General features: G+C 47.5%; 2 protein-coding genes across 5 annotated transcripts; one reads left to right on the top strand and one right to left on the bottom strand.

Moving 5' to 3' along the window:
• LOC150061787 (dynein light chain Tctex-type 4-like) lies at positions 1-793 on the top strand. The gene is made up of 3 exons (XM_090333988.1): positions 1-24; positions 115-189; positions 446-793. The coding sequence occupies exons 1-3, from the start codon at positions 1-3 to the stop codon at positions 791-793; spliced, it is 447 nt and encodes a 148-aa protein (XP_090190114.1).
• Positions 794-5,428: 4,635 nt separating this feature from the next.
• Cyb5r5 (cytochrome b5 reductase 5 (putative)) lies at positions 5,429-25,794 on the bottom strand. 4 transcript variants are annotated; one of them, XM_090334773.1, is made up of 9 exons: positions 25,750-25,794; positions 25,300-25,385; positions 23,858-24,152; positions 20,515-20,663; positions 17,402-17,489; positions 13,931-14,035; positions 11,385-11,588; positions 6,911-7,065; positions 5,429-6,062 (listed from the first exon to the last, which is right to left on the bottom strand). In XM_090334773.1, the coding sequence occupies exons 3-9, from the start codon at positions 24,089-24,091 to the stop codon at positions 5,942-5,944; spliced, it is 1,056 nt and encodes a 351-aa protein (XP_090190899.1). In that variant the 5' UTR covers positions 24,092-24,152; positions 25,300-25,385; positions 25,750-25,794; the 3' UTR covers positions 5,429-5,941. The 4 variants fall into 4 exon arrangements, with proteins under 4 accessions (XP_090190899.1, XP_090190900.1, XP_090190901.1 ...); XM_090334774.1 differs by lacking the exon at positions 25,300-25,385 and having other exon boundaries at positions 25,750-25,790; XM_090334776.1 differs by having other exon boundaries at positions 5,976-6,062; positions 6,840-7,065; positions 25,300-25,783.
• Between the last annotated feature and the right edge of the window lie 101 nt (positions 25,795-25,895).

The raw sequence follows: 25,895 nt of genomic DNA, 5'->3' as shown, positions 1-25,895 counted from the left end.
ATGTTGACCGGAATCACCTTCTGTGTGAGTCAGCTCTGAGGCAAACTGGGCCCCAAACACTCGGGGGCATTCAGTAAATGATGTGCATTTCAACCCTCACTTTCTTTGCTTCAGAGTCGGACATCTTTGAAAACAAAGGCGCAGCCCCCAGTGAGCCCCGGCTGGCGGGCCAGCATCATTCAGGAGCAGGTACGACCAGTGGCCTGGACCTGCAGTGAGAGGAGGGCATCAGGGCCATGAGCCATGAGACCTCGTTACAGATGGGGGCCACATGGAAGCAGGGTACCTTCTGCCATGCAGAGCACTACAGTTTCTAGAGTTCTATCCTGTATCTGAGGCTCTGCACCCGTCTTCTACCTGTACTTCTGCTCCAAATCCAGCATGATAGGCTTCAAGTCCAAATTCTGTTTGCCACACACTCATCTCCCTCCTCTCTTAATGCCAGGTTCCCCTGTGGTCAGCCAGGCCCAAGGTGAAATTCCCCCGTGCCCAGGCAGAGGGGCTGATGCAGGCACACCTACCCTCCAAGCTGGCCAACGTGGCCTACCATCCTGCTCAGTGTGCCCACCTGGCCACCGTTCTGAGTGCTGAGATCCGGGACCTGGTGAAGGCTGTCACTCCACCACGTTACAAGATCGTGTGCTCTGTCAGCATCGGGAGCAAGGGGCAGGAGGACGTGGTGGTCTCCAGCCAAAGCCTGTGGGACCCGCACGCAGATTGCTTTGCCACCTCTTATTATGTGAACCCCACCCTCTTCTGTGTGGCACTGGTACACGCCATCTATTTGGAGTGAACCCTGTGGGAGGAGGGCCTGGGAACTCAGACCCTGCCCTGCCAGTCAGTGCCTACCTGAGTAAGGCCAGCAGCAGCCAGCACTCGTGGTCAATTAGAGAAGAAAAGGCGCACACTGCTTGTTCGCTGACCCCTCCCCAGGCCATCCAGACCACACACACGGTGGAGCTCCTCCGCCTCCGGCCAGGAGCATGTCAGCCACGCGCTGCTCCCAGCAGGATGTAGAGATCAGACGCTCTGAACAGCAGCTATCAATGTCTTTGATTAATAAAAAATGGGAGATAAATTAATAATGACTTAAAACAAGCAATTTGGGATCAAAATCTTCCAGAGCATGGGAAAAATAATAATAAGGTTTGTTTTCTTTTCTTTTTTTGAAACAGGGTTTTGCTACATTGCTCAGGCATCAAACTCCTGGGCTCTTGAGTAGCTGGGACTATAGGTATGTGCCACAGCGCTGGGGTGGATGGGTAATTTGTGGTGTGTGTGTGTGTGTGTATGTGTGTGTGTGTGTGTGTGTGCTTGGTACTAGGGATTAAATCATTGCTAGTAAACATTCTACCACTTGAGCTATGCCCCTAGCCCTGTTTTGCTTTTATTTAATTTTATTTTTGAGATAGAGTCTTACTTTGTGCCAGCTGGTTTCAGACTTCTGCCTCTACCTCCCAAGTGGCTAACATTACAGGCATATCTCAATATGGCGGAATAGGGCTTTTTAATTGTGTGTTGTTTGAACTCAGGGCTTTGCCCTTGCTAGATGGGCCCTCTACCATATGAGCCATACCTCTGGTCTTGTTTTGCCTTTTTTTTTTCAGATAAAGTCCTGCATTTTTGTTGGGGCTGGTCTCATGCAACTGTGATCTTCCTTCCTGTGCCTTCTGCATAGCTGGAATGACATATGTGTGACTATAGCCAGTTTGCAGGTTGAGATGGGGGTCTTGCCAAATTGTTACCTAGATTGGCCTCAAACCTTTGATCTTCTAGATCTTTCCTCCTAAGTAGCTGAAATCATAGGTGTTGAGACATCACAAATGGGGTAGGGAATACCTCACAGTGAAGGGTTTGGAAATAAATAATGTCCTCAGATATTCAAACACTGTTGAGCAGTATCACCAGGGAGAGGAGGGGACTGGGCTGCACACGGCTATGTCAGAGCCATGTGTGGGTACACACATACCTCCCTCATCATCACAGGGAGTCAGTGCTACATCCCCACTTCCTAGATGAGCAAACTGAGGATCAGAGGGACAAGTCACCTGTTATGGGTCTTAAGAATCAATAAGAGACGGGCTGGGAGTTTGGCTTAGTGGTAGAGTGCTTGCCTAGCATGCACGAAGACCCGGGTTCGATTCCTCGGTACCACATACGTAGCAAAAAGCCAAAAGTGGTTCTGAGGCTCAAGTGGTAGAGCTCTAGCCTTGAGAAAGTCCAAGGACAGTGCTCAAGCCCTGAGCTCAAGCCCAGGACTGGCAAAAAAAAAAAATCATCCCTCACATTTCATTTTGGGGCCGGGAGTTTGGCCTAGTGGTTAAAGTGCTTGCCTAGCATGCATGAAGACCCGGGTTCGATTCCTTGGTACCACATACATAGAAAAAAGCCGGAAGTGGTGCTGAGGCTCAAGTGGTACAGCTCTAGTCTTGAGAAAGTCCAAGGACAGTGCTCAAGCCCTGAGCTCAAGCCCAGGACTGGCAAAAAAAAAAAAAAAAAAAAAGAATCTCAAGAATCAATAAGAGTTGGAAGTCTGCCTCTAGAGAAAGAAAACATTTTTTTTTGGTCAGCTGTGGGGTTAGAACTCAGGGCCTGAGTGCTGTCCCTGAGCTCTTTTGCTCAAGGCTAGCATTCTACCATTCTGGTAGTTAATTGGAGATAAAAGTTTCACAGACTTTCCTGTCTAGGCTTGCCTCAAACTGCAATAGTCAGGTCTTAGCCTCCTGAATAGCTAAGATCACAAGCACAAGCCACCAGCACCTCAAAGAATATTTTGTGGGTCATTGGGCTTGAAGTAGGCCTGGGCATTGTCCCTGAATTCTTCAGCTCAAGGCTACCGCCCTACCCTTGAGCCAAGCCCCACTTCCCATTTTCTAGAGGTTAATTGGAGGTAAGAGTCTCAGGTCCTTTGGTGCCTAGGCTGGCTTTGAACCTTGATCCTCAGATCTCAGCCTCCTGAGTAGCTAGGATTACAGGCATGAGCCACTACTCCCGTCTCAAATAATATTTTAAAATGGAAAGAATTCTTGCCACCATTACTCCTGCCAGGTTGTTTGTTTGAGTTTGTGTGGAAGGGAACGGCCTGTCAGGTCACAATGTGAGAGTGACTTACTCTGCTTGGCTTCCTGCACCAAAGGGGACCTGGTGCACAGTAGAAGCTTACCAAGAAATTTCAATGAATGATGGAAGAGCATGGAGGCAAGAAGGGCAAAGCCCACTGTTAGGCGGGAGAAGTAAATGCTTTGAGCTACTGTCAGGAGCTAATTGATCAGTCATGTTTGATTATTAATTTGACTGTACAGGGGTTTGAATTCATGGCTGGGTAGGTCCTCTACTGCTTGAATCATGCCCTTTCTTTTGCTCTGGTTACTTTTGATTCCCCCCCTTTCCCCCGGCTAACCCATCTCTCTTGGCCTTGGGTTGGCTGGTACCTTGATCTCCCTGCTCACTTTTCCTGCCATCACTAGTGGAATGATAGGAGTGTACCACCATGCCAGCAGCCTGGCATGGAATTGCTATCCTCCCGATCTGTTCCCCATGTAGCTATTGTTTCCCTGTTCTCTTTTTCATGGACATACAAATAGATCTTACTCTTTGCTATTTCAAATAACGCACCAATAGAAACCTTTATAAATATCTCCAGGTGTACTTACATGTCACATATAACCTTTATGGCAATTATAGTTTGTTGGAATTTGTGTCACCCTACACAACCTTGGAGAAGTGCTTGATGTCTTGTTTTTCTCAGTTATAAACTGGGGTAAAAGGAAAAACAATGGCAGAAAGATTCTGCCTATAAAGTGCTCATTTATCCACCAAGTATTCATCCTTCAGGGTATGGGCAACCTGTGCCCTGACTGGGGAGCCTGAGGCCCCATGTGCCCTTCCTGTACCCACAGTCCGATGAAAGCGACTGAGGAAGAACAGTCTCTGCACACTGAACTAGCTGGGAGTGGGAAATGTGGCAGAGCTTCTCTGGAGAGTCACACTGTCTAAGGGCTGGAAGACGAGAAGGCAAAGAAAGGCATTCAGGAGACTGAAAGGTGAAGGCTGCCTAAGCAGAGCGAACAACTGACGCCATGTCTGGGATTTGGGGGTGGGTTTGAGGGGCTGTGGCATAACCTGGGTGTGCAGAAGTGAACTAAGTTGAGATGAGTACCCTGACTTCAGGCTTTCAAGTGGGGCAGTGACAAGCTTAGCTCTGTGTGTCAGGAGGGGTGTGGAGTGGAGAGACTGGGCCTGGGGACCAATGGCAGAGATGCTGAAGAGGTAAGACCTGAACCAAAGCCATCATGATTTTTGCCTCTAAAGCCACTTGGTGGCTGTCATTTCCCATAAGCTCTGGATTAATATCTGTCTCTCTCACAGAACACCACCACTCACCTCCTAATGCACTGGGATCACATCTGACTCATGAGTCTCCCTTCTCCCACACAGTCTCACAGTGACATCACCCCAGTAGCACCCCCACCCCCCGCAACCAGTCTGCATGAGGCCCTTATCAGGAGAAATGAGAGGAATTGGCTAGGTGACAGGAACCTCACCCCAATCCCAAGAGGGCTGTCCTCATGTGTCCTGATCAGTCTTCCTCTGGGGCTCACTTACACCCAAGTAGCATTAGCACCAGCCACGAGTTCCCAAGTGTGGCAGGGGTAATTTGGGCATTCTGGCATCAAGAGCCTGGCTGGGTCCTCATCAAGGTCCCATGATAGGTGATCCCCACTGGAGGCCAGACTACAGATCTTCCTATATGGATGAGGGAAAGGGAGGACGATCTGTTCTAGGTTAGTTACCTCCAGAGGCTTCCTCTATTGTCCAGACATCAAATATCTAAAATGGTACAGAGAGACACAAAAGAATCACCCCAGACTTCCCAGCTCTTAGTGGGGAACCCCTACCCCACATTACTGGTGAGAGCATTGCTTTGTTAGCCTGCATCCTCAATGCAGAGGCCTGGCCCTGGCCCTGGCCCTGCCCCAGGCTAACACTCCCGAACTCCACCCTCCTAGCACAACACAGAACCACATATGAGCTTTACTTCTGCCCAAGTGGGGAGCCTCTCAGCAAAAAGGCAGCATCTGCCTCATTCGTGTTGTTTCTTTGGTGTCTAGAACAGTCTGGTTCATCACAGCACACACCCCTGGCCCTCAACCTCTGAGTAGAATCAACAGAACCCTCTATTACAAAGCAATGAGGGCTGGAAGAGCAGCAGGATGACACAAGTCCCAGAGGTTCTGACAGAGGGACAGTATCTTGGCTAAGTCACGGGCCAGGCAGGAGAAGTGCAAAGTGCTTGCTTGGGAGTTCTGGCTCTCAGTCAGGGCTTTCTATTCTCCTCGTACTGTTAAAAGAGAAGCTGAACCCTACAGACATGCTCATAGGAAGACACTTGAGAAATTTAGTTAGACAAAAGGAAACACTTCTTAACTTGTGATTTCAGAGCATTTAGTGTGCCCATGTGCACAGGATTCTTAGAGGCCAAACTCTGTGACCTGACATGAAAACTCTGCCAGTGTCAAACCTCTGCTGTCTCTCTGAGCTTATTGTGACTCTTTAGTGACCATGGCACAAGCAGGGTTTTCCTGTGACTTTTTGGGTGGGGCAGGAAACATCCTTCCTGACAAATCAAAATCAATCCAAGTTTCAATATGTAAATGGATTTTTTAAAAAAGCCACCTGCTTGGTGAATGGGGAACTGGGAATCCTTCTGGCTATCCCTTCACTGCTGCCACCAAGCAAGAATCCCTAGTGCCAGTGAAGCCCATTTGAAATCCACGGTGCAGACATGAGTGGGGACTGAAGCCCAACTTCTGGTTCTGTTGCAGTTCCACTGTGGGTGAGTCATGCAGCCTCACTGGGGCTCAGTCTCTTATGTATACAATGAAGCTAGACCATCTGGTAGGCTGGACTTTGAGCTTTGCTATGAGGATCGCAATTCTGATTATAAAAGTCTAATTCTCAAGGTTTCACGGTTCTCTGATTCCAACATTCCACTGCTGAATATTCCAAGTCTGGGACTGCCTGCAGTCTGTCTGTGCTGGCGCAGCACACTGGGGCCCAGGCTGTGAAGAGCAGAATTCATTAACTGCGGAGCACTGCCCAGGGGCACCAGGTTCTCTGGAGAGGGCATGCCCTGTGAAGGAGGGAGGAGTGGGGGTGGGGGCTGGGTGCACCTGAATTGGCAACCATTCAGTGGGCAGAGCTGGGAGAGGGACCCAGGTCTCCAGACTCCTGCTCTATCTTTAGATCTCCATAGCAACCGTCGCCAGGGCACCGAACTGAAGGCATAGGCTGAGCTGACTGCCTGTTACAGGGAGGGGCCTTTGCCTCCCATGTTTCTTCTTTTGCTGGGGAAAAAAACTCTAGCGTGGTTGCCTGAGCCAGGAAAAGGAGACTGAGAGGGAAGCTGTTTTCAGCAGGAAAGGCTTGAGACCAACAGATAATCCAGGACAAGTCCTTGCTGTGAAAATATGACCAGGTCCAAAGCCTTCAGCATGTCAGACTCATGGTCCTGAAGTTAAATGCTCCTTCCAAGAGTTCTAAGCCACTCCTGGGGACACTTCCTAAATATTTAAGGAGCACCTCACAGGCCCCCTGATTGGAGGGATAAAGGAAGCTTCTCTCTACTTCTCCTATCCAATGCCTATACCTTGTGAGCGTAGCAGACTTGGCTTACTAGAAAAGGCCTTCCTGGTTCCCAAGCTAGTTGCTGGCCTCCTTGGAGTTCCTACAACCCTGTCCTCCCTCCACATGGCAGGATGACAAGAAGGCATGACCCATCCTCATGGACCAGGTGGGAAATGGAAGTTCCAAAGGTGAAGATGCTTGTTCAAGGTCACCTGGCAACTTAGCAGGGCTAGCCTAGAAGAGGAAGTAGGAGTCCTCGGTCAGACCTGCACCCAGCAAGCACCTGGCCATGTCCTTAGTAAACTCAGGTGAGCCACAGACCAATGCAAATGGCTTCTTCCGGCAGCAGTCCACCAGTTCTTCAACCAGGTCCTGGCCCAGGTGGCCAAAGCGGGTCTTCTCACGGTAACTCCAGGGAAGCTGCTCTGGTGAGTTCTCCTAGGAAGGCAAAAAGAGCAGAGGGGATCCTCAGAGTTCCCAAAGCTCTTCTGCTGTGACAAATAAGGAAACTGAGGTGAGGAGAAAGCCAGCCTTCACCAAGCCCTTCTGTGGGTCAGGCTCCTATGACTTGCCCAGCAGCAGCAAGAGTTGTCTCCTCCCAGAGCAGGCATTGGGAGGAGAGGAACGTGAAGGAACACACAGGAGGCTGGGCTGGCAGGCCAGAAACTCAAGGCCCATCACCTTAGGCTGCTGCCCTGCAGCAGCTGCACCTGGTGTCCTCCTGGATCCATCACCATTGCCTTTGCATGCTTCTGTCCATCTGTGTTAAGGTTTCAATGTCATGGCACATTTTCTCTCATATACAGATGCTAGATGTAAAATACACTGGGACACGATGAATTATATGGGACTCAAGGCACTCAAGCATACAGTGCGATCAAAGGAGGATGCTCTTAGGAGGGGAACGCAAAGGCACAATGTCTCTGTGCCTTTGATAAAAAAAAATTAAAATATTTAGGGCTGGGAGTGTGGTCTAGTGGTAGAGTGCTTGCCTACTACAAAGCTCTGGGTTCCATTCCTCAGTACCACAAACAGAAAAAGCTGGAAAGTGGTGCTATAGCTCAAATGGCAGAGTGCTAGACTTGAGCAAAAGAAGCTCAGGGACAACTCAGGCCCTGAGTTCAAGCCTTACAACTGACAAAATAAATAAGTAAATAATCTTTATTGAAATGGAATGGAAACAAGAAGTTTTTTTTTCTTTGCTGCTGTTTTTGTTTTCCTTTTTGTCCTTTTTATTTATCCATTTTTGGGAGGGTAAGGGGGTCACACTGAAATGGAGGACAAAGGGTAAACAAATGCAGCAGTGATATTCACTGGATACCATGTTGAAAATGAATTATAAAACTTGTGGGTAAGGATGGGAAGGAAAAACTGGGAGAAGGCTAGGTTAGGGATAACTTTTTATTCTTTACCTGACTTATGTAACTGTAACCCCTCTGTACATCACCTTTATAATAACAATTAAAAGTTAAATATTAAAAAAAGCTTTCAGTATTATAGGCACTCTTTGACAAATGCTTCTTGAGTACTCATTCCATGCCAGGCACCGTGCTAGGCACTGGGGACAGAAAACTTACTCAAAAGATGAGGCTCCAGGTCTTGCTCTGACTGCATGTCGGTCAAGTCTTAGGGAGCAATGCTGTCACCATGCATCACCCGTTCACTGGACACCGCAGGCCCCTTCCTCTACCCGCCAGCCTCGGCTCAAACTTTATTCCTCAGGGTCACTGAGTGAAAGTTCTACTTTGCTGAATGGAAGAACTTTTACTATTTTAAGCAAGATTAAAAAAAATAAGTGTGAAGACCTTTCAGAAGTATCTTATGCAAAGATACTGCTGCTGCTGTGTCTTCTCTCCATCCATTATCTGTCCTCTCTGTCTTTTCTCAAGGTGGCTGAGTTCAGTTGTTACTTTTAAATTTTTTAAATTGTTATTATAAAGGTGACTACAGAGGGGTCACTGTTACTTCAGTCAGGTAAAGAGTGTATTTCTTTTTGGACAATGTCACCCTGAAGTAAACATCTTTTAATGCACATATCATTAAGTACATGTAGCTGAAGAACTTTAGTGAACAAAGAACACAGGGAACCAGCACATGGATAAGCAAACAGCCAAGCAGGACTGCCACTGTAGCACTGTGAGGGCAGCTGCTAGTCCCAGGCTAAGGAGGTGGAAGGCAGGCAGGAGGTACAGTGGGAATCTTCACTCCGCTGACCTCCCTGAGCTTTGGGATGAGGGCAGACTGTGAAACTTCTGTCAGCAAGCCATGGTGAACATTGGAAAGCTCTAGAGACCTCAGAAACAGAGGCCCTCCAGTCTCACATGTCTAGGGCCTTGAATGCCCTCCTCATTCCTTGTCTGCAGTCTTCCAGTACTGACACTGGGGTTCCTCTCTGGTGACCTGGATTTCTCCCTGCTCCCTCTACCACCTGGGGTCCTCAAGGGCCCACTGACCTTTCCACTGAGGTGGGATGGGTTCTGCACGGCCCTCCCCAACTGTGTACCCCAAGATGCATTGGGTCTGGTTGCTGCTCAGGTGGAATGGGGTCCCCATGAATAACAGCAGTGTGGAGGTGGGACAGTGACAGAAGAGACCGGGCTGTGATAGCAAAACTCCAGCACCAAGCCAAGGTTCCTAGAGAGCTTCTAGGCTGGACTTCCACCTCAGCAGAGGGAGGAGCAGGTGTGAGGAGAGTCTGGGAGAAAACACTCCCGGCAGGGGGCAGCAGGAGCAAAGATCTAGTGGGCAGAAAGCACAGCACCTGCAAATGGACCAGTGACACAGGACACAGATGGAGGGAAAGCAGGCCAGGAGACAGGCTGCAGAGGCTGCAGGGCCCATGGGCTTGGACAAGATCCTCAGAGGATCTTGGGGAGGCAGGGAAGAACTGGAAGCAGGGTGGTGATGTGGTCAGATGTGCCCTTCCAGCTAGAGGAGAAAGGACAAATTGGTAAGGAGTGGCAAAAGCAGGAAGTCCTTGAGGACACTGTTACCAGGATCCAAGCAGGGGAAGCATCCTGAGTCAAGGGCATGTGGACACCACTACTGTCATTCCCATTTATCACCATGCCATCGACAGCCAGCCCACTCACCTGCCCAACCAGCCTCTGTCACCATCAGAGCCCTCAACCCCAGGGCTGCAGGTGAACTGTAAAACAACCCTCAAGGCCAGGCTCAAATACCACTTGCTCTAGAAGTCTTCTTCCCTCACCCCAAACTTCCCTGGGTCCCTACTGGCCTTCAGTACCCTGGATATCCTCCAGCATGAGTGTGGTGCTGTTTCACTGAGCAAATTACCTCTGAACAGGACTCCTGGGATCTGTACCCAGCTCCACTGGCTAACTGTGCTAGTGCTCTACCACTTGAGCCACAGCTCCACTTCCAACTTTCTGGTGATCAGTTGGCGATAAGTCTGCCCAGGCTGACTTCAAACAGTGATCATTAGATCTCAACCTCCTGTATCTATGATTACAGGTGTGATCTACCAGGGGCCAGGCATTACTTTGCTCTTAATCTTTCTGTGCCTCAGTTTCTGCACCTATAATAGAGGTATGACGGTACTACAAGTCTTATGAGATTGTAATGGGATTAAATGAGTCAGTACAGACTTGAGTGTAAGTGGTGCTAGGCATGGAAAAGTGCTCAATGAAGAGAACATGGTCAGCCACCCCCATGGCCGTTGCCCCAGACACAGCTGAGCGCCTACAGAGCAGGGAGTGGGCATCTTCATGTTTGTATATCTGGCACGTGCGGCATGGAGGGAAAGGAAAGCTGGTTGGCTGGCAGCCATGGTGTTTCTGCCAATTGTCTGCCCTCTTGCCCTCACCCAGGCTCCTGGGCAGAGCTGACATGCTTTTAGGTGGTAGCTTGCCCTTGCCCCACTCCCTATCAGGCTGCTCATTGGCCTCCTGATTCAGGCCCCTGACGTGGGTACTCCCTACAACTGCTAAAGCTCACCAAGTATGACCTTCCCTATGTTCACGGCATGGTGTGCTGTGCCCATGGACAGACCTACAGCCATTGGCCTGAGGGAGTTCAAGAACTCAGGATTAGGAAGGGAGAACCAATTTCCTGTCCCTCCTATTCACCTTGTCAAGGATCCCATGAACTGTCCTCACAGAGGACATGGAGGAGGGAGATATCTAGAGTACAGGTTAAGAGGGCTGACTCTGAGCAACAGGGAATGGAGTGGGGAGGAGAAGGCCCTAGCAGGAGACCCAGCCCCAGGGGGTACAGGAAAGAGAAGTAAAGGCTACAGACCACCAGGAGGCAGAACGAAGGTACCTGAGGACCTCCACACTGTGGCCATGGGAGGAAGGAAGGAAAGGTCATTGTAATGAGGAAGGGGCTTTCAGCTAAAGAATCAGGAGCTTAATGAGTCTGATGACAGCTGTCTAACTGAAGGGATAAACTACTACACAGAGTGAACCTAGGTCGTGATGTAGTCCCCCTGGGGCCCAGCACCATGCTAAGCCTGAGGAAGGAGCTACTCACCTGGTCCTGGCTGCCAGGACCTTAACAGGATGCAATTTGTTCACAGGGCTGGTGATGCCCCTTAGAGCTCAAGCTGGGCCCAAGTCCTTTTTCACTGATCTATAACATGACACCCAAACGCTACACCTCTCTGGGTTCTGTCCGTCCTCTATGTAATAAGCACAGCAATACCCACAGCAGGTATGTGGAGAACATGAGGAGAAGAGACCACAGCCGCTCCTTGCACTGGAGGCAGAGGGACTGCCGCAGCTCAGGGAACTCACCTGGCTGAGTACAAAGAAGGTACGGACATTCCAGAATCGGGCCTGCTCCTGGAGGAAGGTTTTCAGGTAGATGCCTTCAAAGGTCTTGAAGCAGCAGACCAGGGTGACAAAGGTCTCATCCTCTGCATTGTCTGTGATGCTCTGTAGGATGGGTACCATGGGGGCCAGGCCCGTGCCGGCAGCCAACATGAGGAGCTCACCATGCTGGGGAGAAGAATGGGGAGGATCATGGACTGGGGCTCACTTCCCACTCAAAGTCTTCTGTTGAGCTTCTGTTGAGTTCAACAGCAGTGTCTCTCCCACATGTCGCACACCTCACTGCCCCGTTCTACCTGCTCTAAGAGGCCATTCTGACTTGTGAAAGGATCCTGAGGGAGGTCAGTGCAATAGAGATTATGAAAGTTTGAGGCAGAAGGAGGAGCCTAATGTAGCATAGGCCAGCTTGTAAGCATAGCTTTTTTTTTTTTAAAATGTGTATGTCAGTCCTGGGGCTTGAACTCAGGGCCTGGGTACTATCCCTGAGCTTTTTGCTCAAGGCTGGCTTTCTACTCCTTGAGACACAGCTCTGTTTCTGGCTTTTTTTGGTAATAATTGGAGACAATCTCATGGCTCTTCCTCTCTGAGCTAGCTTTGAGCTGTGATCCTCAGATCTCAGCCTCTTGAGTAGCTAGAATTATAAGCATGAGCCACTAGCACCTGGCCTCAGCTATCTTTTATAATACTCCAAGGACTCTGTTTATGTGCTTCTGCTACCAGGGAATTCACTACCTCCCAAGGTGGCTTGTTTTGTGTAGGCCAACTCTTCTTCCAGGGCAGTCTTCCCACCTTCTGCTGCACTAAAACTTGCCTCCATCAAAGCCTTGTCCATACCCAATTGCATTCTAACCTTGCTCTCTGGACTGCTTCCTCTGTCTCTGGTAAAGCATGAGGCCCTGGGCTCCCTCTCAGCACCATACAAATCATGATGATGATGTTGATGATGATGATAACACATAAACACATCTGCGTATGCTTTGGTCTCCGCATGTGCTGTGTGTGACGTTCAGTTCTCCTGACTCGGGTGACTCATCTTATAGACACACATCTGCCTAGGACAGTGCTCTTCTTCAGCGTTCTCCTGGTACTAGCTGTGCTTAGTCAGGATGGGTTCCCCATGCCTTTGAGAACAGAATGGGGAAGTTATTCCTATTTCCTCCTGGCCTAGAGGGACAGTGGGTGGCCAGAAAGAAACCTCTAGATGCCTTGTACACATCCACAAACACACAGAAGCCCTGTGCTTCTCATCTCGGGGATCAATGGTCTCATCAGTGCTCTGTCACTGAACTAAACCCCATCCCTGATTGTATCACTCTACACATACACACGTATGAGTGTGTGTGTGTGTGTATGTGCATGCGCGTGTGCACGTGTGTGTGTTTGCACATACCCCCATGCATGTAGGAGGGTTTGGAAGAATACCAAGGTAGTAAGCCTGATGTGTCTAGAGAGATGCCCTGCAGATGTTTTTTGTTTTCTTCTATCACTAGCTGCTGATTTCTTTTTGGTAGTGAACATGCATTGCATTTGTAATGAGGAAAAACAAAACAATAAAAGCTATTTTAAAATTAAACCAAAAGAATGGTGCACAAGCACGATTCATTTGTTTCCATTTGTTTTTGTTTTGCTTTGTTTTCCTAATTATAAAGATAATAGGCACTCATTGCAGATAATTTGGAAAGTATAATGAAGAAAATAAAAATCACCCATAATTTTACCACCTAGAGCTGTAACATTTCATTAAATTTTCCTTTCCTATTTTTTTCTGTGAATTTTTAGTTTTCAACCTATGTATATTCATAATATATACCTAGTGTTTGCCACTTGATCTTAAAGTATAAGTATATAATATCATTTATAAACACAACTTTAAAATTCAGGATAATATTTTATCTAGTACCTATAACCCTGCATACAGAGTTCTTTGTTGTTGAATATTCAGTTGTTTCCATTTTTTCTCTAATATAAATAAAATAAATACCATGAATATGTGCAAGAGTCAGCATTTTGAATTCTTTCCACAGAATAGATTTCCAAAAGTATAACTATTGGGCTAAAGGGCTTAAAGATGATTAAAGACTCTTGATTTATCCTGGTAAACTGCTCTCCAGGTGAGCAGCAAATAATTTCTGCTAGGAATATGACCATGCCATGAAGAAAAGGGCAAGAGCTTTATGAGCTGCTCCTGAGCTGGGGCTGGACAGTATTTAGTCTTATAAGGGGAAGGTACAACTAGAACAGCATCTGAGGGAGAGGAGCTATCAGTCCTAAAGCCAAGGGCAGCCGTTGACAGTGCCCGAGTGAGATAAATGATTCTTGTTTGTCAGTGCCTTTTCCATCTCCTCCCATGAGCAATCTCAAGAACACTCTGGGGATTGGGCTTAAGCTCAGTAAAAAATGGCACAGTGAGCTCCTATGGTCTGGAACAGGAGAATCACAGTTCTGGATGACACACGTGGGCAGGGGGTGGGGATGGGGGAGTTCTCCCGGCTGAGGATACTGGCACTGACCTTGTTTGGTTGATAGAAGAAGCTTCCAAAAGGTCCTCGCCAGAAAGCTGTGTCTCCTACTCTCCACATCTCCACGTACTGGGACATCAGCCCAGTCTTGTAGCACTAGAATCAAAGACAGAGAGCACTCAGCGAGGAAGACACAGGACCCCAGTCCAGACCCCACTACCACTGTGTGGGTCTCCTTCTGCATGCTCCATGCTGCCTGTGCGTGAGTTCGTCCTGTTCTTCTCCCATCATGCAGGCTAGTACTGTCACTCTCAGTTTTCAGAAGTCCAGATGCTCAAGTTCAAGGAGATGACAAAGCTTGGATGAAAATCCTCAGGACCCACATCCTTCTCCACGGGACCATACAGGTAACAGAGTCAAGGGAAGAGTTAGGTATGACTAATGGCAGTTAGCACTCAGTGCTAGAGACAGTAGGAGGGGTGGGGACTGTAAAAGACGGGGGTGGGGGGAGCCACTTCAGAGGTTTCAGTCTACAGCGTGTGGAGCGGATGCTACCAAGTCTTCTGATTTCCCAAGAGCAGAAATCCTCACTTTTACTTAACCTCTCCCATTTCTGAAATATCAGCAAGTAATTCAAAACTGTGAAACATTGTCAGTCCAAAACAAGTAGATTTGTACTCTGGATTCAGAGTACAAATGACTGAATGAGAAAGGAAGGATATGGAAAGGGCTCCCCCATAGGGGTGGGCGGTCTACACTACCTGGACATTTGCCTGCTCTGTGCCAGACACCATGCTAGGGCTGCAGAACAGGTGGTTGCGTGAAGGCAGCCAGGGCCTGGATGATGAAAAAGACTTGATAATATCTGAATCAATTAATCCAGATTTAGGCTTTCCCTTTGAGGATCTTGCAGCCTATGGGGGAGCTACATCTCAGACCCAAGGCAAAGACTGTCTAATACCTGTTGAGAAGATAACAGGCCAGGGACCCTAGAAAGGAACAGTCTGCTGAAGATGGCTTTCTGGAGGAGGAAGCAATGGAAGCTTTGAAGGATGAGTAGGATCAAATTTCCTGGAAATGGAAGCTGAAGTACAAATGGGGTTCTGGACATCTGGGTGGGGTAGTATGGGTCAAGGGTAAGACAGCCAGGTCTTGTTTGGGGAGAGTGAGATGGGGTGAGAGGAAGCACCAACAGACCTGACTAGAAGATCTGACTAGGTGAGTCTAGCCAGAGTTGAAGGAGACGTGAGACTTTAGTGCCCAGACCTGCTTTTGAGTGCCCACAGCCACCTCTGACTCCATCTCTGACTTGATGCACACCATCACACAAAGCAAGGGAAGTCTTTGGGAGGAAGCTTTGTTTAACTCCTGCTTTGCTACAGGCTATGTCTTGAGGATACTTTGAGTTTTAGCACCAGATTTGGGGAAGCACAGCTGTGGCCCAAGCAGCGGTTATGGCACAGACACACCAAGAAGGAAAGGATTCTTTCACATTTCTAGCAGCTGCACAGAGCCTGGCCTGGAGTAAATGTATAATATACACTTAGAAACAACTAACACTGAACTTTTGTCTTACTTGGGCTCATACTGCCTGAGGATCCTTTGAATTGAGGTTTCTTCATCTGTAAAACGGTCCTAATATCATCTACTTGTGGTTATGAGCTGAAAGGTGACAGCAAAAAGAAAGATCCAGAAACAGTGACCAGGGGCCGGGAGTTTGACCCAGTGGTGGAGTGCTTGCCTAGCATGCATGAAGACCCGGGTTCAAGTCCTCGGTACCACATACATAGAAAAAAGCTGGAAGTGGTGCTATGGCTCAAGTGGTAGAGCTCTAGCCTTGAGAAAAATGTCCAAGGACAGTGCTCAGGCTCTGAGCTCAAGCCCCACGACTGGCAAAAAAAAAAAAAAACAAAAAAAAAAACCCAAACAAAACAAAACAGAAGCAGTGCCCACTGTGCCAGGTACTGGAGAAGAGGGAGCCTCCCCTACTTCCTGTCTGTATGGGAAGATAAATCCCAGACCCCCTGCTGCCTTCCCAACTGGCAAAGACATTTCCGGCTCTTCCCAGCCAGCGGCTTAGGGATAATGAGGTACCTCTCTAAAGAGAGGCTTTCCAGCAAACGAAGGAGAAAATCAGCCTTGCAGCTGGGAGGGATCCAGCTGCTCTGGAGGGCTGTCTCCGGCTTATCCTCTCAGCAGAAACACACCCAGACAAGCAGCACAGGGAAGCGGGCCATTTGGAGAGGATTTGTGGAATCTCCCAGACAAACATTCTCATGCAGAAGGGAGCCCATCCAGGCTTATGTGTGATGGAGTAAACACTCCATCTCTGCTGGAAGGCAAGCAGGGAAGGTGGGAGCCAGAGACAGCACTGAGGTCTTTGAGATGGGGGCTAGGGCTTGCTTGCCCCATGCAGCACTTCTTACTAGCTATGGACCATGGGCCCGCTGGGACCTGTCCATTCATCAGTGAGATAAGATAATAATGCACGGTTGCCTCATAAGAGGTCAGGATGTGAGAGGTCTTTATCCACACTGGTGCTCCCCAGGATTCATCTGGGAAAGGATGGTGGAGAGCTACCCAGTTGACACAGCTTTTGCTGGAGGTCCAGATGTTAAAGCCAGCAGCTCCATGTACATCAATCCAATTATTCTCGCTATACAACTGGGCTTCAATGACTTTGTGTGTTTATTGCTCTGGGATATCAAGTATTCAATTTACCTTGTTTACCCCATCTCTACCCACTGCTCCACAATCGTTCTCTCCTCCTGCCACTCCTGCCACATTTCTCAAGAGAACTGTTCTGTCTGGCTACTATTCCCACAGCCTAAAGTCCTATTGCCTGCCACCATTAATTGTTCCCTTTCTTCAACAGGTGAGGTCAGATTAGCTCAGTTCATAGGGTCCTCATGTCTCACCTATTGTCTTGACTTTCTCAAGCTACATCCCGCCTGCACGATTTGCTTCCTATGTCAGGATCAAAGACTTACTGCCCCAACTCATGCCTCTTTTGTGTTGCTGTTCCCAGCACCCAGCTTCCTTCTCACAGATTCCCTCGTTCCCTACTCCTTAAACATACAATGTGAACATGCAGCTCTGCTTCACAGTCTGTTTCTCTGCACCCCAGCTGCCACCTCTGTCAGGGCATCTCTCCCTCTTGAGCCCATCATCTGTCCTGTGGGGCAGTTCTTCATGGGAAGGCAAGGTGTCTGACTCACCTTGGGATTCCAGCTCAACACACAGTAGGCGTGGGGACTTGCTCCCTTCCCTAGTCTAGAGAAGGCTCACTCTACCAAAGGACAGAAGGTGAAAGGCTTGCCCTAAAATACCACAAAAACATGCTCCCTGCAGGGGGTCTAGCAGTCCCCTCTCCAGTAGATGAGGCAAGGAAAGGATAATCCTTTACCTGACCCCACTGCTGGTGCAGTCTTCTCCCATTCCAGCTCTCCCTATTCCAACCATACTGGCAACAGAGGTACAAGTCCATGGCAAGTCTTGGAACTTCTACAAGAGTCAACTCACCTTGATTAAGACATCAAAGTATCCTTTTGCATTGGCAGGGCTGATGGGCGTATAGGCTCTCTGAATTTCTAAGTCATCTACCGTCCCTCTGAGAAGAAGCATACAGATGGTCAGCCATTCATTTAACAAACCCTTCCTGTCAGTGAAGGTGGGATCTAGTCTTCCCTCCAGCCCTCACCTCGAGGCAGGCAAAGTATCACAGAAATAGCCTTGGGGTCACCCCCTGCCACATGCTTGTCATGAGGCCCAGGCAGGTCATTTAATCCCTCAGCAGCCCCTACTGAAAAATGGGGACAGCCGTCTACGTCCTGATTGTGTGGTTTCATTGGAATTGCTTCAAAAAGTACACTGATGACGTGTTTGGGGAACAATACTGTGGTTTGCCTTGACCTCTTCTCCATCACAGAGTGATAAAGATAAAATAAACTGTTAAGACTTATGAAATACTTACTACCATGTTCCAGTAGCATCAAAACTGGATGGGGCCCTCGAACAAAGCCCTGCCCTCCACATCAATCGTCACTACAGTACCAACACAGAGTCAAAAATATCAGTCATCAGTAGCAATCATAGTGATGTTACATGAATGCCTAGTAGGACTCCAGCATATTACATGCCTTACTTTATTTTAAACAATCACTCCAATGCATAATCTACTGCTCAGAGAAGGAAAGTCACTTGCATAGCAAGAATTCAACCATAACTCAGACTCCAAGCAAGGTCTGTCATCATTGCTCTTCTAAGGAAGCCAGGCATGGAAGTTCCTACCTATTATCTCAGCATAACATTCAGGAGGCAGAGGCGGAATGATCAGGGTTACAGAGTAAGACTTTCTTATAAACAAAAGCAAGACAAATTGGGGCACTGGTGGCTCATGCCTATCATCCCAGCTACTTGGGAGGCTGAGATCTGAGGATCACGGTTTGAAGTGGTGCTGCAGCTTGAAGTGGTAGAATGCTAGCCTTGGATGAAAAGGCTCAGCAACAATGCCCAGGTCCTGAGTTCAAGCTTCACAACTGACACACACACACACACACACACACACACAACAAAGAAAACAAACAAACAAAAACAGGACTTCATAAGAGAACCTAAACATTCCTGTTTTGAGACAACTGAATGAAACATGTTGTGCGCTAAGTTCTACAGATCAAAAAGGCCCGGTCTCAATGCAGCCAATGTATTGAGCAAAATGGAAAGTTAAGAAATGCTAAGGAGGGACTGGGAGTTTGGCTAGTGGTAGAGTGCTTGCCTAGCATGCACGAAGACCCGGGTTCAATTCCTCAGTATCACATACATAGAAAAAAGCCAGAAGTGTTGCTATGGCTCAAGTGGTAGAGCTCTAGCCTTGAGAAAGTCCAAGGACAGTGCTCAGGCCCTGAGCTCAAGGCCAGGACTGGCAAAAAAAAAAAAAAAAAAAAAAAAAAAAAAAAGAAATGCTAAGGAAACAAATGAGGAAATAAGGAAGAGAACATATGGCATGGGTTAGATGCAAAGAACTTCATGACATCTGCTGCACAGAGGTCAAACTGACATGCATTGAGTACTGAAGGATGAGCAAGCTGCTGATGGCTGAAAAGGATAGGAGTGAAAGACATTCCAGGCAGAAGCTTAGAGAAAGTACAATGTGGGTAAGTCAGGAGTTGGCAGGGGATTGTGAGACTTGAGACAAGCTGCATGAGTGGAGTGGGAAGGGAGAACTTGGTGAGGAAAGGAAGAAGAGGGTCTTGGATTAGAACTTCATCACAGAATCAGTAAGGCACACCAGCAGTAGCTGAATAGGGAGAGAGACCAGACGTGTGTATGTGTGCTAGAAATATCACTGGGGTAGTAAAAAAAGTGGGAATAGAGGGGCCATCCTAAAGAGGGTATTCTAGTAATTCCCAGGATGGAAGGTTGTGGGGGACTGTGGCCTGTCCTGTGGTTCCTCCTGACACCTGAAACAGTGAGCTTCAAGGACTGCCAACCAGGCCACAGGCCAGAAGGAGCTGGAAACAAGCACCAGAGTCCAGTATGAGATCAACAGCCAGAGTCTGAGCAGCAATAAGCAATAAACTCTCTCCTGGTTCCCACTTTGTCTTCTGCCTACACTTATCTCTTCCCATAAGTTTCAATATTTTCAATGCACAGATTTATGTCTTTCCGTCTTTTTAATGCACACATGTTCTCAAATGCCATCCAACTTTATACAGATGACTACAGATTCACACCCACAGCTCAGATCTCTCTTCCGAGCCTCATGCCCCCAGTGGCAACTGCCTAGCAAACACTTGTACCTGGCACCCAACAGTCTTCTTCCTGACAAGGTCGTTATGGGTACCAGGGTGGGAGTAGAATGCCAAAATGGGCCAGCAGGAACCTCAGAGGAGTGGTTGACTGTCATTCAGTGGAAGGCAGTCTGGATTTGAATTCTGCCTCCATGATGTGACATTGGGCAATTCCTTATTTTCAGTGACAGTGGCCTTTTTGGTTTTTTCTTTTTTTTGAAAATCAATGGATGGGCCGGGAGTTTGGCCTAGTGGTTAAAGTGTTTGCCTAGCATGCATGAAGACCCGGGTTCGATTCCTCGGTACCACATACATAGATAAAAGCCAGAAGTGGTGCTGAGGCTCAAGTGGTAGAGCTCTAGCCTTGAGAAAGTCCAAGGACAGTGCTCAGGCCCTGAGCTCAAGCCCAGGACTGGCAAAAAAAAAAAAAAAATGAAAATCAATGGATGATAATGACATTAGGTTAAGAGAATAGGCACTAGAACCAGACAGCTTGCCTTCAAATCCTAGGCCCAATACTTACAAACCATGTGACACTGGGCATGATCCTGAACCTCTCTCACTTCCGTTTCCTCTGAGAAATGACAATGGCACTCACCACATGGGACTTTCTGAAGGTTAAATGAACTCATGGATATAAAACACACACCTGGGCCTTGGTATGTGCTATTATATATCACAAAAATACATCACTAAGCTTCATTGCAAGAACCCCCTAAGTCACATGTTACTATGTCTATCTCGAAGGCGACAAGGAGTCCTAAGGGAAGTCAAGCAAGCTGCCCTAGGCTACCCAAATGGCAAAGCAAGGCAGCAAACTTTGGCCCTCCTGTTCTCTGAGTGTACCGTAGGATGAGATGCTGTCCTGGCTGAAGGCCGAGCTGGCTGTTTTCAGGCAGTGCAAACCGGATGTGGTAAGTGTCAGCCGTGAGTCTCTCCATGGCACTGATGCGGAAGGCCAGGAAGGTCTCTGGGGTCAGCTTAGAAGAGCAGCTCTGCAACAGAGAAAGCCCTGAGAGCTAGAGGCCAGCCCAGGGGCACACAGCATCCTTCCCACTTTCCCCAGTGAAAGCTGTGTCAGCTGGCAAGTGTTCTGTGTGGTGGATGGTCCCTCCTTACTTCCCCAGGCTCCAGTGAAGGATCCTAGCCTACTCGTAAAGGCCCACACAACCCATCTTCTTCTATCTCCCATGTATCAGTTGCCAGACTTCCTTCTTCCAAGATCACCTACCTGCTCTCTCCTGTCTCTAAAGCTTTATTGCTTAAGCAGCATCTCGTATCCAGAATACTTACTTCCAACACACAAAACATCTGCTCATTTTCCAACTTGCTAAATTCTGAGTCCATAATGTAGGTAATGAGACCCTAAAAGCAATCTCATACAATATCCTTCTATCACATATGGGGAAACTGAGGCTGTGTGGTAATGGCTTATTTTATCGAAAGTTATATTGTGAGAAGGGGCTCAAATTCATGTCATCTGAGCCTCAGCCTACTGCCCTTACTTTTGTAAGCTTCGCTATGTCTCTTTAGGGAGCTTTTTCTGAATGTCATGACTCATACATCTCTCTCTGTCTCCTATGAAACGCCCGCATTGGATTGACCGGACCTACTCAGGTCAGGACACAATGCAAAATTTAGAACTCCAACTAGCTTATGGTAGTGTTGACAGTGTTACAGTATTGACATACATCGTCAGGCTTACGAGCTGAGGCATTGTCTCTATTCTATACCTTCATCTGGGTCAAGGTGACCTTTCCTCATCAGCCAGAACACCTGGGCACTTCCTGCCACAGTTCCTGGAGCTCAGAAAGGAGCACCAGACTGGTAGTCAGGAGTACAGGGCTTAGCTTTAGCTCAGTTGCTGCCCACCTGTGTGGACTTACACAGGTCATTTATTCCTCTGGGTGACAGTTTCCTACTCTGCAAAAAAGGAGCCATGCATCCCAAATAACTTTATAGGATATCCTGAGGGTTGAAAGAGATAACAATGTAGGAGTATTTATAAAATATAAATTGCCATGGAAATGTAAAATGTGTTTCTATTATTAGTGTTTCATTAAAAGTTAAAATAAATTTCACTATTAGGTTGAAATATACTATCTTTTTTTTTTTATGGGTCATGAGGCTTGAACTAGGCCTGGGCACTGTCCCTGAGCTCTTTAGCTCTACCACCCTACCCCTGGGCCTGGGCACTATCCCTAAGCTCTTCAGCTCAAGGATACCACCCTACCCTAGAGCCAAGCCCCACTTCCCATTTTCTAGAGGTTAACTGGAGATAAGATTCTCAGGTTCTTTTGTGCCTAGGCTGGCTTTGAACATTGATCCTCAGATCTCAGCCTCCCAAGTAGCTAGGATTACAGTTGTGAGCCATCTTGCCTGGCGAAATATACTATTCTTTTCTTTTTTTTTTTTTTTGCCAGTCCTGGGGCTTCAGCTCAGGGCCTGAGCACTGTCCTTGGGCTTTCTCAAGGCTAGAGCTCTACCATTTGAGCCACAGTACCACTTCCAGCTTTTTTCTATGTATGTGGTACCGAGGAATGAAACCCAGGTCTTTGTGCATGCTAGGCAAGCAACCTACCACTAGGCCAAACTCCTGGACCCGAAATATACTATTCTTATTGAAATATGCTAATTTTCTATTAGGTGATGATAGATACTATTTATTAAGCACCTACCATGTGCCCTGTGTTTTACATATTTATTCTCCCAAAACCTAACAGCAGCCTACAAATTAGGTATTGCTTTTAATCATATTTAAAACAGAAAACAGAGGTTTAGCAAACTAAAGTTACATATTTATCACAATACAATTCATTGGCCGAATGGAACTTCAGCTCACATTCTTTGTATTATAACCTGTGGTTCCATTCCCTTTCTTTAGCGGAGGTTTTGAGAGTTGACCCCCTGGTATGTTGAGTCTATCATCCACTTGTTTCTGCTTAAAACCCAGGCCATGGGACCCAGTAGATCTTCATGAAACTCATTTATTCATTCAGCAAATATTTATTGACTGCCATGTCAAGGCTTACTCATGTGCTAAGTATAGAACAGTGAGCAAGACAAAGCCTTCCTCTTTCACAGAACTTAGATGTTAGCAAAGAGGTATAACAATATCCATTTAAACAATTACATCTTGAAGGTGTCTGGTAGAACTGATAATTAAGAGGTGTGATTTGAACAGAGATGAGAAAGAAGTGAAGGGGCAAGCCACATGGAGATGCAAGCAGTGAGCCAGAAGAAACAGAGACTGTTATGAACATTTCCCATTTACTGCAGAGGCCACTATGCTCTAGTCCCCATCTTTCAGTGTAAAACTACAAGGAGACAGCTAACAAAAGTAGATAAAAAATTGGACTCTGGTGTTTGAAGAAACAACTACACTTGTTTAGGATGTATGTTCTACAGCTTAGGAACAACATAAATAACTATGAAGCACCGAGCTTTGATCTAGATGGTGCCCTAACAATGGAGTACAGTTAGCCAGGGTAATAAGGAGGCCTGGTGCACAGAGGCAGCAACACAAAGAAATGTTGTCACATTCCAAGGTCAAGAGGACCATGAGCAGTGGGAAACCTGTTCTGATGTACAAGGCCAGGATGGAGAGACTCAACATCAGGAGTCTACAGTCTCAGAAGGAAAAGGTCCTCATTTATATATAGTCTATATAGGTGCTAAACTCTATAGTGCTCTGATACCTATAAGTATTAACTGTGAAAACTCTCAAGCATCACAAAGGAGGAGTACATTGCTTGGTCCAGTCTGAAGTCCCCTAGGAGTTCAGAAAAGGAAGGAAAAGTCAGTTAGGGTAGGAGGAAAAGAAATAACATTCCCTATGGACATAGTATATATGCTATTTGCTCTATGAATTTAGCCTATGCCTAGATGGCTCAGTGGCTTCAAGCTTGGTGCATAATGGTTACTCAACAGATAATTAAGTGAAATGTCAGGCTTTGTACTAAACATTACAAATGTTCAGTCTCATTTGATAGAAGGGAAAACTAGAGTGGGGGGTGGGTAATGAATTTTGCCCAAATAAAACCACATCACTACTAAACGTTCCAGTCCTGGATTTTAATCCTGAATCTGTTTCCATTTTGTTCACTCTTTCCTCTCCTCTGTGCAAGGTACTTGGCAGAGGGGAGACCATGTAGATTCTGTCACCCAATCTTAGGACTGGCCTCCTCACCTGAGGCTGCTGCCCACTTAGCAGGCTCTTGTCATTGCTGGCTCGGGCTGCCTCCCACCTTGCTAGGTCTTGGTGATAGAGGTCAAAGACACAAGGTGAGCAGCCACTGCCACAGCACTGGGAGGGCAAGGGCTCCACAGGCCGCAGCTGCAGCCAGTCTTCCTCAGCAGCATCCTCCATCTTCTCATCCATTGTCGGTGGGGTAGGGGCAGCCTGGGGAAGACAAACAGGCATTCTTCCCAGAGTAGTCTATGCTCTGTGAGGCCACAAGCACAGGCTCTTCTCCCTTGCCCACCTGGAAGGAAAACACAGAGGTTACAATTTTGTTTCCTCTATTCTTCATTCTTCTCAAAACCTGCAAAGGGAAGGCTCTGGGGAAAAGGATGGATCAGCCACAGATCTGTTGTTTGGTAGGGTGCACTTACTCTTCACTACCATTGATTTTAGAGGTACAGTCCCTCATGTTTGTTCTCTCTCCCTCTGTCTCTCTCCCAGTCCTAGGGCTTGAACTTTGGGCCTGGGCACTCACTGTCCTTTATCTTCTTCTTTTTTTTTTTCTTTTCTTTTTTGCCAGTCCTGGGCTTGAGCTCAGGGCCTGAACACTGTCCTTGGACTTTCTCAAGGCTAGAACTCTACCACTTGAGCCTCAGCACCACTTCTGGCTTTTTTCTATGCATGTGGTACCGAGGAATTGAACCCAGGTCTTCATGCATGCTAGGCAAGCACTCTATCACTAGGCCAAACTCCCCGCCCCCTTTATCTTCTTTTGCTCAAGGCTAGCACTCTATCACTTGAGCCACAGTGCTACTTCTGGCTTTTTCTGTGTATATGGTACTGAGGAATCAAACTCAGGGCTTCATGCATGGGAGACATGCACTCTACCACTAAGACACATTCCCAGCCCTCTTTATGCTAGTTTCTTATTCCTGTGACTCTGGAGACTAATGTAGAAGTTGGCTAAGCCAGTCATAAACTTTAAAGACATGGTTCAAGCCATTCCAAGAGGCTGAGCCTTAACAGACATTATTGCTTCTGCCTAGGTGCCTCTCCTTTACCCTTTAGGCTTGCACTAAAAGGTCATCTCCCCTAGGGGCTCTCCCTAAATCTTCCCTTTCTCTCTCTCCCTCTCTCTCTCTTTTTCTCTCCCTCTCTCTCATACTATATTGATTCTATTATACATTCATTATACATACACTTACAACGCACAGGGAATACAGCAGTAAAGAAACAGAAACCTCTGTACTCATGGGAGAGACCGTCATTAAAACAAGAGTGAAAAACACAGTATGACAATGTAAATTACAAGAGAGGGGAAAAAAAAAGAACTAGGGAGAAGGGACAGGAAGTGTATGTGCTTGTGCTGCCATTATTTGTTTACTCTGCTTGCATTCTGTCGGTGTCTCCTACTAAAATGTAAGCGCTACACCTCATGGTTTACTCACCAATGCCCACCCGATGCTTAGCACAGGCGGGCACCCAACGGCAGGTGTTGAGCAAAGATGTTGAGCAGCCTTCTAACGCTGAGGCCCTGCCTCCGGGAGAAGAGAGAAATCCTTAGGAACAGGAAGAAACTTGCTGCAGGCACGGGCGAAGAGACGTGCACAACCAGAGGTCGTGTGCACTACTGGTGTGGTGGGCAGGGCCTCCATACTCTCAGGCTGGCGGAGGAGACCAGAAAGCTCGGCGGTAGTGAGAAGTGGGTGGGAAGAAAACTTTTCCCGAGCACTCAGTTAAGAGCACGGAGCTGTACAGAGGCGCCCGCAGAGGAACTTCTATCCCTATTTTACAGAAAGATACCCTGAGAGCTCTTAGGCTGACAACGATGAAATAAGCTCAATTTGGAGGCGTGGGAGCCCAATAGTCCGTCCCCAGTCCCTGCCTCTACCACTCACCTAACCTTCAGCAAACTCACATCCTTACTGAGGGGTTTTCCCCGCCCCCTCTGGGAGGCGGGGAAATGCTTAGCAGATCTGACCAATAAAAAAAGGAGAAAATCATAAAGGGCGGGGCAGGCAAAGACATGCTGAGTGTTATTGGT

Source organism: Megascapheus bottae, chromosome 6, assembly GCF_031878675.1.
Source record: "Megascapheus bottae isolate mThoBot1 chromosome 6, mThoBot2.hap1, whole genome shotgun sequence".
Taxonomy (NCBI): domain Eukaryota; kingdom Metazoa; phylum Chordata; class Mammalia; order Rodentia; family Geomyidae; genus Megascapheus; species Megascapheus bottae.
The sequence above is the reverse complement of the archived record's forward strand: the minus strand, read 5'-3'. Positions and strand labels throughout refer to the sequence as shown.

Bases quoted from the DNA above. Each gene is read 5' to 3' on its own strand.
- LOC150061787 (XM_090333988.1), top strand. From the start codon at position 1: ATGTTGACCGGAATCACCTTCTGT. The intron at 25-114 runs GTGAGTCAGCTC...TCTTTGCTTCAG, and splicing joins TGACCGGAATCACCTTCTGT to AGTCGGACATCTTTGAAAAC. The intron at 190-445 runs GTACGACCAGTG...TCTTAATGCCAG, and splicing joins CCAGCATCATTCAGGAGCAG to GTTCCCCTGTGGTCAGCCAG.
- Cyb5r5 (XM_090334773.1), bottom strand. From the start codon at position 24,091: ATGCCTGTTTGTCTTCCCCAGGCTGCCCCTACCCCACCGACAATGGAT. The intron at 11,589-13,930 runs GTCAGTGCCAGT...TCTTCTCCCCAG, and splicing joins TCTTCTATCAACCAAACAAG to CATGGTGAGCTCCTCATGTT. The intron at 6,063-6,910 runs GTGCTTGCTGGG...TGCTCTTCACAG, and splicing joins TTTACTAAGGACATGGCCAG to CCTGGGCCCCAGTGTGCTGC.